We start from the raw sequence: 13,011 nt of genomic DNA on the forward strand, positions 1-13,011 counted from the left end.
CCTTAATGTCCATGAGAGCTATGTGTAACTTTGAAAAAAAGGAAATCTACTGAATATCTACCAATGTAGGCTTGGTTTGGAGTTGTATGGCACAGCAACACAACTAGGTTATTTATGCTGAAGCAATTGAAGTAAAGTGCTTTCCCCAAGGATATACCATGGTAGTTAGTCCAGCACGTTAGTCACTGCACCACAACAGTTCCTGTCTCTCTTACTCACATCTTACAACATGGAGGAGGCTGGATCTGCCATATTTTACATCCCCGAGCCTGCAGAAGGGTCCACAATGTATACATGAGTATCATGAAAACAAAGCATTAGAGCTAATGCAAATCTGTCTGATCATCCTGTGAATTCAATTATTTCATGGGATACAAGTTTACACTGATTTCATAGCTGCAGAGCTGCCAACCCTCCAGACTCGCAACTAGTGAAAAGAGGGATAAAAATTAGTGAATTTTGAACACAATTAGTGAAAACTTGTACCATGATGCTAGCTACATCCACTTTAATGGTCAGTACTGCATTATATGAAAATCCCAAATTAAATTTATAACATATTATTTACACTAATTACATGTACAAATTTATTTGCAGCCAAATTTACTGATATACACAAACATCATGCTATTTGTCATGATATGATGCTGTGGCAGACTTGAACTTCCTCAATTGGGCCATGGTAAATTTGTTTTCAAAACAGTTCAAGCTTCTTGTCTGCTGTTTAATCATGGTGACTAAAATTGTTGCAAATTTTAAGGGCACTAAAGTTTGTCTTATTTTTTTGAACAATAGGAATATTCTTTCACATTCACTGTTGCTGATCTTCAACTGAACAAGGCAGGTTATGTTCAACAAGAAAACTCACAAACAATGCTGCATAATTGGTAGCTTGGAGGATTTGAGTAGGTGACTTAAAGAACTGCAGAGCTGAATGCTGTGGATTCTCTTAATTTTCCCAATATCTATATGCTTTTTGCTAGCAGTATGCTTTTTTACTTTGTTCCACCACATGCCCAAATGGGCTGATATCGTTGCTTAAAAGTTATTTGTCATATATGTACTATATAATTTTATTATACATGTATGATATGTAAATTGTAAACAACAATATGCGCCCCAATGCAATACTAAAATTCGCAGCACACTACTGTGTGAAAAACAAAATGTACATTGATGTTTGATGGCAGAATGCAAGTTCAATTTTTAGTGTACTCTTATCTACACTTCCCTTTTTGGGAATACATATCTTTTTCCTCAGAGGTGAAAACATTTTAAGTGTAGTGTAGTTTAATTATGAAATGGTATTGATCCAGAAGATGAAACATCGAACAATTAATGAACAATTAATGATTAGAGATGTGCAGAAAAAAAATGAACTCAAGCAAATTGTGATACATGCTAATCTTTCAATATCTCATCAACTCCTACACTTACCTGTCTTTCTTTAGTGTTAAAAAAAATTACAGTTGCTATGAGTATGTACATAAGCCCCCCCCCCCTCCTCGCCAGCTGGGCCCCAGTTTCTTCATGAGTATCTGTAAAATTTCTGTTTCTAAATATAGATTATGTACTTTACAATGCTTGCTACAAGGCAAACTCTAACAATTGTATATAGTTCTACTAACATCGCAACTAGCAATACAGGACTGTTATGGCTATCAGTGCCACTGCTGCTATTTAGACTAACATTTAACGGGATAAAATTAAGCCGATTAAGAATTGGGGAATTCGTGATTTTTTGCATGTTGCATGAATCTGTGAATCACTATACAGATTTGTGAAATTCATGTCCAAATCGTGAGGGCTGGCAGGTCTGTAGCCTCTACAAACCACATATTTCAAGACCCAATGCATTTTTTTCACACCTTTCCAAGGAAAAGCATGGCAAAGTTTATGGGGTCTTCTGCACCCTCAGGGAACCCTGCCTATTATTAATTTACTTATTACTAGCTTATTACATGACCACAATTATGAACATTTACAAGAAGTTCCTCTTAATTACTGGTGTAAATACATAGTAGTTCTATTTGATGCTAAATCAATGTTCCATTATTATCACATGTTCTTATTATAAGAATTTTTACAGTACAGATAGATTAGAACAGAAATAAGAGTGCCTACTGTAACTCCATCATACATGTGTCTCTTTAAAATTACACAACAACTGTTAAGAAAATGAAAGTTTATTTTTCACTGCAGTCATTTTAAAGCCATTCCATTTAGTCTAGATATAAGTAGTTTGATTATTCCATTTTCTTTTATGCTAGTACATGAATTAGTGGATTTTTCAAGATAAATAATTTGATTTATTACTTGCTTGGTCTAGTATTAAGCATGGAACACCTGTCACAAAGAAATAACCAGTTTAAATCCCACAATGTGCTTACTTTTTTCTTCATTGTTTTTTTATTTATTTGTGTTTTTATCCAGAAGTAGGATGAGAAATATTGGATGCCATGCAGCTTCCCTCTTGGAAGGGTGTAACTTGCCACCCTAAGACAAGCAGCTTTGAACACGAGAGGTACTCAGCTTCTCATCCCTCTTGGAGGAAGGCAATCTACTCATCGAACTTTCTTTGGGGACTCAGGGGACTCTGCTGTCACCAACCTGAAGAACTAGCCTTATTAAATAAAGTAGGTTTCTTCTTGAGGCTCTTGAGAAAATTTTCTCTGCCTTTTAGACCTCTCTGGAGGCCTAGTGGTTAAAGCATCTACCTCAGTAGTGGGAGGTTGTGGGTTCAAAACCTGGCAGAGTCATACCAGACACTTTAAAAAATAGTACTAACAGTTAGTGTTAGGACTGGTCGACCTGATATCAGGATAATGTGACTGGGTGGGACATCATGCTACATATCTGCAGCATAATGCCCCAATGCTAGACATCACTGTAAACTGTTACACTGCAGATATTGTAGCGATATGACTGACAAATTGTTAAAGCTGCGTTAAAAATCCAAATCACACACACACACTCCTCTGCCTTTTATGCATAAATCTGAAATTGGGTAGACTCCAGACTTCATCAGTCCATCTTGTGCAAAAAATACAATAATTTTTATATGTGCACTTCGATCATGTGTGCCAAATAAGGTGAGTGTATCAAGGGCCCTTCTTGTGGCCACACTTTCCCACGGACCATCCCAACATTGTTCTCTGAAATTAAAGTTATATGAATGAGAACATTAAAAAAAATATTGTATTGTTTTCACACATGAAAGTCATGTGATTTTATGTACTGGTTGCTATATACACCCATGTATTTATACAAGGTAAACAGCGATTCAATCAAGAGAAAGTTCCGTCTTCTCACTCTCCTGTTCTTATAATAACGAAGATGTTGAGTCATTAACCTCTACTGTTCTTAAGAGCAACGCAGAATACACACAGTAAGAAAGTGAAGTGCCATGCTTTGTATTAAAATATACAATGGTGACCTAGAAAGAACTGATATTTAATTATTTATCTAAGGGAATTTTATGAATTTCTATCAAATGCAGTAGGGCCTAAAGCTTAACACCCATGAAACAATTGTATTTTGAAATAAGAGGGTTTCCCCACTTCCATAAAAGGTGGAATATGTGGTAACCCACAATGATCTTTCAGAATGTATTACTTCAAATGGGCAGGGGTTAATGGCATAAGAAAAAAGACAAGATGAATGAGTGCAACACTAGATGAAATACTCATGAAATTAGAACTGAATGTGTTTTAAACTTGCAGTAAGCAAATTTTCTCTGGTCACATTATGAATGACACAATTTTAAAATGGCATACTTGAAAATGATTTACTGTTCTGTGTAGGCACAAGTGAGGTGCACAATTACACCGAGTCTTAATAGTAATTCTCCCCTCTGTGGGAGGATGTACTCACACTGAACGGACAATAATTTTTTTTACACAAAACGGTTAAGCTATGCAATAGTGACAGGTACATTATTGCTACTAATAAAACTTAATATTTCACGCAATCAATAAAAAATATCCATTATTCACTAATATCCTATATTTACTGTTGGACAAATATCCATTATTCACTTGATACAAGCAAATATCCTCTATTTCTTGTACCATCTTTGTGATTGATCTATGACTCCCAGTACGAGTAACAGATGCTAGCATTTCTGTTGAAGGTGATGCCCATGAAAATAACTGACTTACAGTAACAATTTATTTATGCCTGTTTTACATATTTGTATTTTTTATCAAGATTTAAGTTCTACCTAAATTTCAAGCAAAATAAATTGCCAAATTATTTCTTTTGAATGATAACTGGTTTTCAATATCATCGTTTTGATGGGCTGACATTGTTTGACATTTTGGTGGACTGACACTGACATTTTGGTGGATTGACACTGTTTGATATTTTGGTAGACTGACACTGTTTTTAACATTTGGTGGACTGACACTGTTCGACATTTTTGTTAGATTTATGTTGTTTCACACTCTCTAAAAGAATGAAAATAATCATTCTGACCTAGAGCTCCACTTACTAGCACAAACTTCCATAGAAAGTACCATGTATATGCTCATATAAAGGCAGAATCAAACTGCAAACTGCACAGACCCAGATCAGCCATCACATAATGTGTCAACAGATTTGGGTCTATTCAGTTTGTTAAGATCAATCATAGAGCAAACTGCATAGACTCTGATCTACTACTGCATTAGGCTATGACAGATCATGAAACTTTATTAACATATTAACCCCTGGAGGTTTTCGTCATTTTTGCCTGAAATTTGAGTAGGAAACACATTTTGAAAGCTCTTTCTGAATACATCCTAAGACATCAACTTCCACGTGAGTTTCCAATAACCTAATGCCTAGTTGTGTTAGAAACATCGTTTTTCACAAGCTATTTGGCTTGTGCATCAGCAGAAGAGTAAAAGTTATTTTCATATCGAGACCACTCTTTATTCCAATTGCCCATCTTATCCTACTTTTTCCAAAGGTTCATCTGTCTGTTTGCAGTTCATACTGGTCTGCCTTAGATCTGAGACCAAAAAGTCAAAAATCTGGATACAAAATTGGATTCCGACCATGGCCGAATTTTGGGTGAAAAAAAATCGGGTTTTTCCCTCTGTATTTTGTAATTTTGTAGTGCAACTAGAACTTCCAGATTATTTGGTATCATTGTAGAGCTGCATCTGTCTACCTTTCTATAATACCACCCACTTTAGTGTACCTTACATGACCTTGACGCTACAGAGCTCGGCGGTAGGGTACTACCTCCTGCCACATTAACTCGTCACCAGGGGTTAATGTGTTAAGAAAGTATGATTCACAATTCTAAGAATCACTGTCAAACATTTTTTCTCTTTTTCAGTCTTAATTAATCCCCATGTTTTATGGTTGGACATTAGAGCTGTGGAAATTTACAATGACAACCCACTGAACTTGCTCTATTTCATGACAATTTTACAGCAAACTCTGACAACATGCAAAACTCTCTCTCTCTCTCTCTCGGTCTCTCTGTCTGTCTGTCTCTCTCTCTCTCTCTCTTTCTTGTGGTCTTTGAGAAGAGACAACCCTACAAAAACTGGTGAAAAACACAAAATTTAGCATAATAATTCTTAACCCCAAAATTTACATGGAACTGCAGAGGTGCAAAGTAAGCCTAGCATTGCACAGTGATCCTGCCTCAATGAATTATGAAATCTGGATGATAAATTTGGAATTAAACATCAGAAACATGTTTAAACACCTGCAAACAGCTTCCTACCAAGTATGCAATACTGACAGTCTGTTGTCTTTCAAAACAACTTTTAAACTTGACCTCTTCAACACGTAAGTGTCTGTCTCGAACAGCACAAACCACAACCTACTTTATACAAGTTTACATAGTGACACAACAAAATCACAATACAATATTTGGAACTTGACACAACAAAATCACAATATAATATTTGGTACTTGATACAACAAAATCACAATACAATATTTGGGACTTGACACAACAAAATCACAATACAATATTTGGGATTTAAGATTCACTACTGTGCGGAAGAAGGAAAAAAATGTTCCAAAAGAACTGTTTTCACTTTCAAGCACCCTGGATCATAAATTATAATTCATTACTCAATTTCACTGAGTACGGTTGATAGAGCTGATAATGCGGTTTGTAATACAAGGACTTTATTTCTTCCCTGACCCTAAAATACATTTCCATTGACAAAACATGGGTGTTTACATTAATGTTGTTTTACCTGTATGCAAACTTAACGACATCAAAGCCAGCTTTCATTTTCCAATAAAATACCCTTACATAACAGCAAGCATGACTGAATAGAATTATCAAGGGGATCCCTTTGCCAAAGTAGAATACTTCCCATGTACAATGCCTATTGAACCGTGAGATTTGCCGGCATGTTGTCTGCTAATCTGGGGTGGGTTCACAATATTATTTTGGAGGGGAGGGGGTTGTTTTTGACAAGGGGTTGTTCATTTGGCTTAAAGTGGAGATTTTGTTGGGGGGTTGTCTTCAAATAAATGTGCACTACTTTGTAATATGGAGCTGAAATGAATCTTCTCTGGGTATAATGTTGTGATCAGAGTTGTTCAATCTTTATAAGCTAACAATTAGACCCTGGTCTGTGGATCAACATGCAAAAGTAGATCTGGATCAACATGCAAAAGATGATCTGGATCAACATGCAAAAGTAGATCTGAATCAACATGCAAAAGTAGATCTGAATCAACATGCAAATGTAGATCTGGATCAACATGCAAAAGTAGATCAACATGCAAAAGTAGATCTGGATCAACATGCAAAGGTAGATCTGGATCAACATGCAAAAGTAGATCTGGATCAACATGCAAAGGTAGATCTGGATCAACATGCAAAAGTAGATCTGGATCAACATGCACAAGTAGATCTGGATCAACATGCAAAAGTAGATCTGGATTAACATGCAAAAGTAGATCTGGATCAACATCATTCATAGATGGGTGCAGGAAGTCTATATGTACCATAACCTCTACAAGAATAGTACGAGTTAACACTTTAGTACACCATAAATGTAAATTTATTAAATTTCATTTCAATTACAGCTATTTAATTAATAATCAGCTTCATCCATTTAAAATAAAATAACTAACAATTTGCTCTGGAATAATACAGTCAGGCTTTTTTCTGAATTCAAGGAACACTGATGCCAGTTAAAAAATAAAAAGTATTTGGAAATGAGATAATTATGAACAAGGTCTATATTATCATAACCAATGTATGCTTTATTTCTTAAAAATTTTTTACTAATGTTTGTTTTTATTCTTTAAAAAAAGTGTATGTAATGAATGACACTGGGAGCTACCATACAAAATTTATCTTCCATGACTTTGATTTGTGGACTTGATCTGAGCACAATGTAAGAATTTGAAGGACTAACCCACAGACACACGTTTGGAAAAAGCAATATGCCCTCCTGGCTTGAACTAGAGTTTTTACAAACTCAAAAGTTCTCCCAACCACCCACCACTTCTATGGCATGTGTCAGTAGAACACCATTTTATTTTAGCCATGTTGAGTAAGTCCTGGAAAGTTGGTATCACTAATCCAGTTTTTGGTATATCAGATAAATTCAATACAAGATGTACAAACTGCAACTTAAATGGCAAGGAGGAAAGGGTACTGAAATCATAACCAGAACATAATTTTATGCACTTCAGAAGAAACCTGGAAAGTAGGTCAATGTCAGCCAACTTTCAGTACACCTCAAATGTCTTAAGATGTACCTACAGCGCAACTCTGGTTGCAATAGGTCAAAAGCAATTAAAGTTACAACAGGTCAAAAGGAATTTTGGTCACAAAAGGGTAAAAATGAATTTTGATTATTGGCTGGACACAATTATATCATGTTTAACAAATGATGCATAAACCATTGAAAGTAGGTTACATCCATTTAATGTTAGCAGACACAATTTATATATCCCAAGATATGCCCACACTCAAAGTTTGTCATTAACTGGCTCACTAATATAAGTTTTACAACATCAATCTGGAAGATGATGGCTCCAACTCTGTGTGTGTGTATCCGTTTGTGTGTTTAATGGATTAACTGGTCCTTTCTATCTATCTACTTACCTAATCTTCTAACTTTACCAGATCCCCTTCCCTGAGTTTTCGATCTCATATAAGCTGACCGTCCATAGTTATCTACCACAGCCTGCAAAATACAACAGAACCATATATATTACTATCACAAGAACTGAATAGGTACACTGGCTTGGAAAGCCTAATGAGGCCTTGAGATCAATGTGAATGCTGGACTGGAAAGCCTATCAGGCCTTGAGATAAATGTAAATGCTGGACTGGAAAACCTATCAGGCCTTAAGGTGAATGTGAATGCTGGACTGGAAAGCCTATCAGGCCTTGAGATCAATGTGAATGCTGGACTGGAAAGCCTATCAGGCCTTGAGGTGAATGTGAATGCTGGACTGGAAAACCTGATCAGGCCTTGAGATCAATGTGAATGCTGGACTGGAAAACCTGATCAGGCCTTGAGGTGAATGTGAATGCTGGAACCTGATCAGGCCTTGAGATAAATGTAAATCTGGACTGGAAAACCTGATCAAACCTTGAGATCAATAAGAACAATGTCTTTGATATCCTGATCAGGCCCTGATATCACAAAACTCAATCTAAAGTTCACACGTACCATCAGCCAGTCAGGATCATGCTCTCAAAAGTAATGTAATTTGTGACTGACAATGATCAAACTAACTCTCAACTTCAAACTGAAGCTCAAGAGTTAGGACTGGTGGTATGGTGCTCAGCTAGACGCAGTAAGTCCCTTGTTTGAGCCCCCATCTAATCAGGCATCTCTAAAAAAAAGCAGGAGAAACATGCTGCAGTAATCAGACAAAGATCTATTATAGTGTTACTTTCAGAGTACCCCACTAGCATTTAGGAAATCAAGGGTTCAAGGACAGGTCCAGTGACCATAGTTCCCTCCTTTATTTGATATGGCAGACTCTATAGTGATATTTATGTACTTCTGCCAGTCAATCCTTTAAAATAAGCCTGTTACAAAGATTTGGATACATTGCTGTTTTACGATTATAAGGTAATGCATCATTTCTCAGCTATTCAAACAGAATACTGAACTCTGTCAGGTTATTAATATTATTGTAACATCGGTTGTTTGTCATCTGAATTTTGTTGCAGTTTGTCAATTGAGATTCCTGATCACCAATGGAGAAATATAAATCATATTACCCAAAGAGTCAGCAAACATGCCATGCTGCAAGTAGACTGGTTACAAAAAGATCAATAATTTATAGATCTCAAACACTCTATTGATTAATGAAACAAGTCAATGTCTCAATCAACTGTACCCTCTTTTATAATACTGTTTATGGGAGCCATGAAACAAAATACTGGCACTTATATACTTGCTTACAAGTCGAGTCAAACTGCACACAACAAAGATCCTGATCTGCCTTAGCATAATGCACCTGCAGATCAAGGTCTGCCTCGTTTGTTTACTGATTACTCCTAACAAACTGCATGAACCCAGATCTACCAGTGCATTATGAGCCAGCAGATCTTGGTCTGTGCAGTTTTCAGTTGGCCTCACCTTATAAATTATTATACACAGTAAATAGAAGCAATAAAACAAAATTATACCAATTTAATGGGATTCACACCCATACAACATACATACTTGCATAAAAGTCAATTACACTGCAAAACTGCATAGATCCAGATCTGTCACCACATAATGTGCCAGCAGATCTGGGTCTATGTTGCTTGCAGATGAACCATTATTATTAGCAAGTATATAGTGACAACATTGCTAATGGACTGACAGTAATCGGAATGATTTTATAGTGTGGGTTCTTAGAGTATGTGTACACATATTTACATTTTGAATTTTAAATGTCTAACCACTGAGGCTGCCTGGTCAGTGATGTTTAACAGACCCAATGTAATCTCCAATATGTCATAAAAGGTAACTAATGTACACAAGAACCTTGGTGCTCATTGGTCAGCATGCAGGATTTACAACCAAAAGGATGCTGGTTCAAATCCTATCATCAACTCAGTCATAAATGTATAACATCATGATCAGCTTCATTCCCATGAATCTGACTGATAAAAATTGTGACAAATAGGGATTACAATATATACTTGCTTGTACGTCATCTAGTCCAACTGTATGTAAACTGCATGGAGACAGATCTGATGTCACATAATGCACTGACAGATCTGGGTCCATGCAGTTTGTTAGGGGTAATCAGTATAACAAACAACATAAACTCTGATCTACCAGCTTATTATGTGACAACAGATCACAGTCTCTGCTGTCTACAATTGGTCTTGACCCAAATGCAAGTATATACAACACATTGGGAAACTGCTATAATACAGATCTATCATAACCTTTAGAAAAGAAATGCCTGGACTCCCATTGAAACAGAAATGTTGATCCCTATTAGATGAAGATTATTGAACTGGTGTATCCAATAAAGTTCTCTATCTTTCTGATTAATATCTGTAATGGATCAGATTGGATGATTTCTATTATCTGATACTAAACACTACTTATGTTTTGGTCAGGTTTGTTCAAGTTAATAGACACCTGGATCTCCTTCTTATCCTGGATATCCTAACAGACCAGGGTTGACTACACCACCCATGCAGAAGAGAGGGATTGTCTCCACACTCCTACAAGTCAGTACCTCTACCATGATCTACAGTCTGTGGAAAATTCAAATTGGATATTTACAAACTTCAGGACCTTTACAAATGCCAGCTAATTAAGACACAAGTCATTTCTGTATTTAAAGCTGTTTGCCAAATCTGAGAGAAATGCATCATAGAAAGAAATAGTCACCATGCAGCCATCCATTTACCTGTAACACGATTCAGCAATCATATGATCTGAAAATTAGACAGATAAAGGCAGAAATGCACAAATGTAATGCATGATCATGTAATCAGATAATTTGAAAATTACAGGAAAGTTTAAGGTGACCAATTAAGTATTATTTATTCTCTATGCACATCATAATGTGCAAGAGATACTCAGATATAACACATAAAAACTTTTTTTAAATGTGTCTCTGGATTAGTATTCAAATAACACAAAGGTAATACACGACAAATTCATCAAAATATATCATGCTGTCTCTACGCTGAATAATTTGCATTCAAATTCATATCACTGTCTTTGAACATTATCAAAGGACCTGCAACCAAGAGGCCCAAGTCAATGAGGTATTGCTCACAAGCAAGTGTATTAAATGAATGTCAGACTGCTAAGGTCAAATACTAACCAAAGTAAAATGTATCATGATGTACCTATATGTCCCCAATCAAATCTGGTCAAAATTTGTCAAATGTTTTTCAGAAATTATTGCAAATTTTCCTTTTATCTTTATCCATTTATTTCTTTTACTTTTTATAGCATTAGCTATATTTGATTGTAAATTAGCATCATTTGTGGCAATTTAAAGCTTTTATATAAATATACTCTGTGAAATTTTGGTATAATTTTACAAAGCCATTTATGAGATGCGGTTATTTAAATTTTGTTCTAATTTGAGTCAAAGGTTTTTCTGATGCTCTCACAGGTCTGCAATCCTTTGGATCTGAATTGAAAATGGATAAATGTTAATTATTGTTTAATATTGTCTTCTATTCTTTCTGTTTGTTCTTTGACATGTAACTTTATATAGACTGGTATTTCATGTATATTTATACAGGATGGTATTTCATGTACATTTATACAGGATGGTATTTCATGTACATTGATACAGGATGGTATTTCATGTACATTGATACAGGATGGTATTTCATGTACATTTATACAGGATGGTATTTCATGTACATTGATACAGGATGGTATTTCATGTACATTTCATATAGGATGGTATTTCATGTACATTGATACAGGATGGTATTTCATGTACATTTTATACAGGATGGTATTTCATGTACATTGATACAGGATGGTATTTCATGTACATTTTATACAGGATGGTATTTCATGTACATTGATACAGGACGGTATTTCATGTACATTGATACAGGATGGTATTTCATGTACATTTATACAGGATGGTATTTCATGTACATTGATACAGGATGGTATTTCATGTACATTTTATATAGGATGGTATTTCATGTACATTGATACAGGATGGTATTTCATGTACATTTTATACAGGATGGTATTTCATGTACATTGATACAGGATGGTATTTCATGTACATTTTATACAGGATGGTATTTCATGTACATTGATGCAGGATGGTATTTCATGTACATTGATACAGGATGGTATTTCATGTACATTTATACAGGATGGTATTTCATGTACATTTATACAGGATGGTATTTCATGTACACTGATACAGGATGGTATTTCATGTACATTTTATACAGGATGGTATTTCATGTACATTGATACAGGATGGTATTTCATGTACATTTTATACAGGATGGTATTTCATGTACATTGATACAGGATGGTATTTCATGTACATTTTATACAGGATGGTATTCATGTACATTGATACAGGATGGTATTCATGTACATTGATACTAGTACACATTGGTATTGCATGCACATTTTATACAGGATGGTATTTCATGTACATTTATACAGGATGGTATTCATGTACATTGATACAGGATGTTATTTCATGAACATTTTATACAGGATGGTATTTCATGTACATTTTATACAGGATGGTATTTCATGTACATTGATACAGGATGGTATTTCATGTACATTTATACAGGATGGTATTTCAAGTACATTGATACAGGATGGTATTTCATGTACATTTTATACAGGATGGTATTCATGTACATTGATACAGGATGGTATTTCATGTACATTTATACAGGATGGTATTCATGTACATTTTATACAGGATGGTATTTCATGTACATTTATACAGGATGGTATTTCATGTACATTTTATACAGGATGGTATTTCATGTACATTTTATACAGGATGGTATTTCATGTACATTGATACAGGATGGTATTTCATGTACAT

General features: G+C 35.3%; 1 protein-coding gene across 2 annotated transcripts in view; it reads right to left on the reverse strand.

Moving 5' to 3' along the window:
* LOC149780209 (centrosome-associated protein 350-like) overlaps positions 1-13,011 on the reverse strand; it is a 379,234-nt gene that overhangs the window by 266,228 nt on the left and 99,995 nt on the right. For both annotated transcript variants that reach the window (XM_089936968.1, XM_089936967.1), the window contains exon 5: positions 8,081-8,162. In XM_089936968.1, the coding sequence (XP_089793094.1) occupies positions 8,081-8,162 (82 nt within the window). The remainder of the gene's footprint in view (positions 1-8,080; positions 8,163-13,011) is intronic.

Source organism: Sinohyriopsis cumingii, chromosome 16 (genome assembly GCF_028554795.1).
Source record: "Sinohyriopsis cumingii isolate HCF-2022 chromosome 16, ASM2855479v2, whole genome shotgun sequence".
Lineage (NCBI taxonomy): Eukaryota > Metazoa > Mollusca > Bivalvia > Unionida > Unionidae > Sinohyriopsis > Sinohyriopsis cumingii.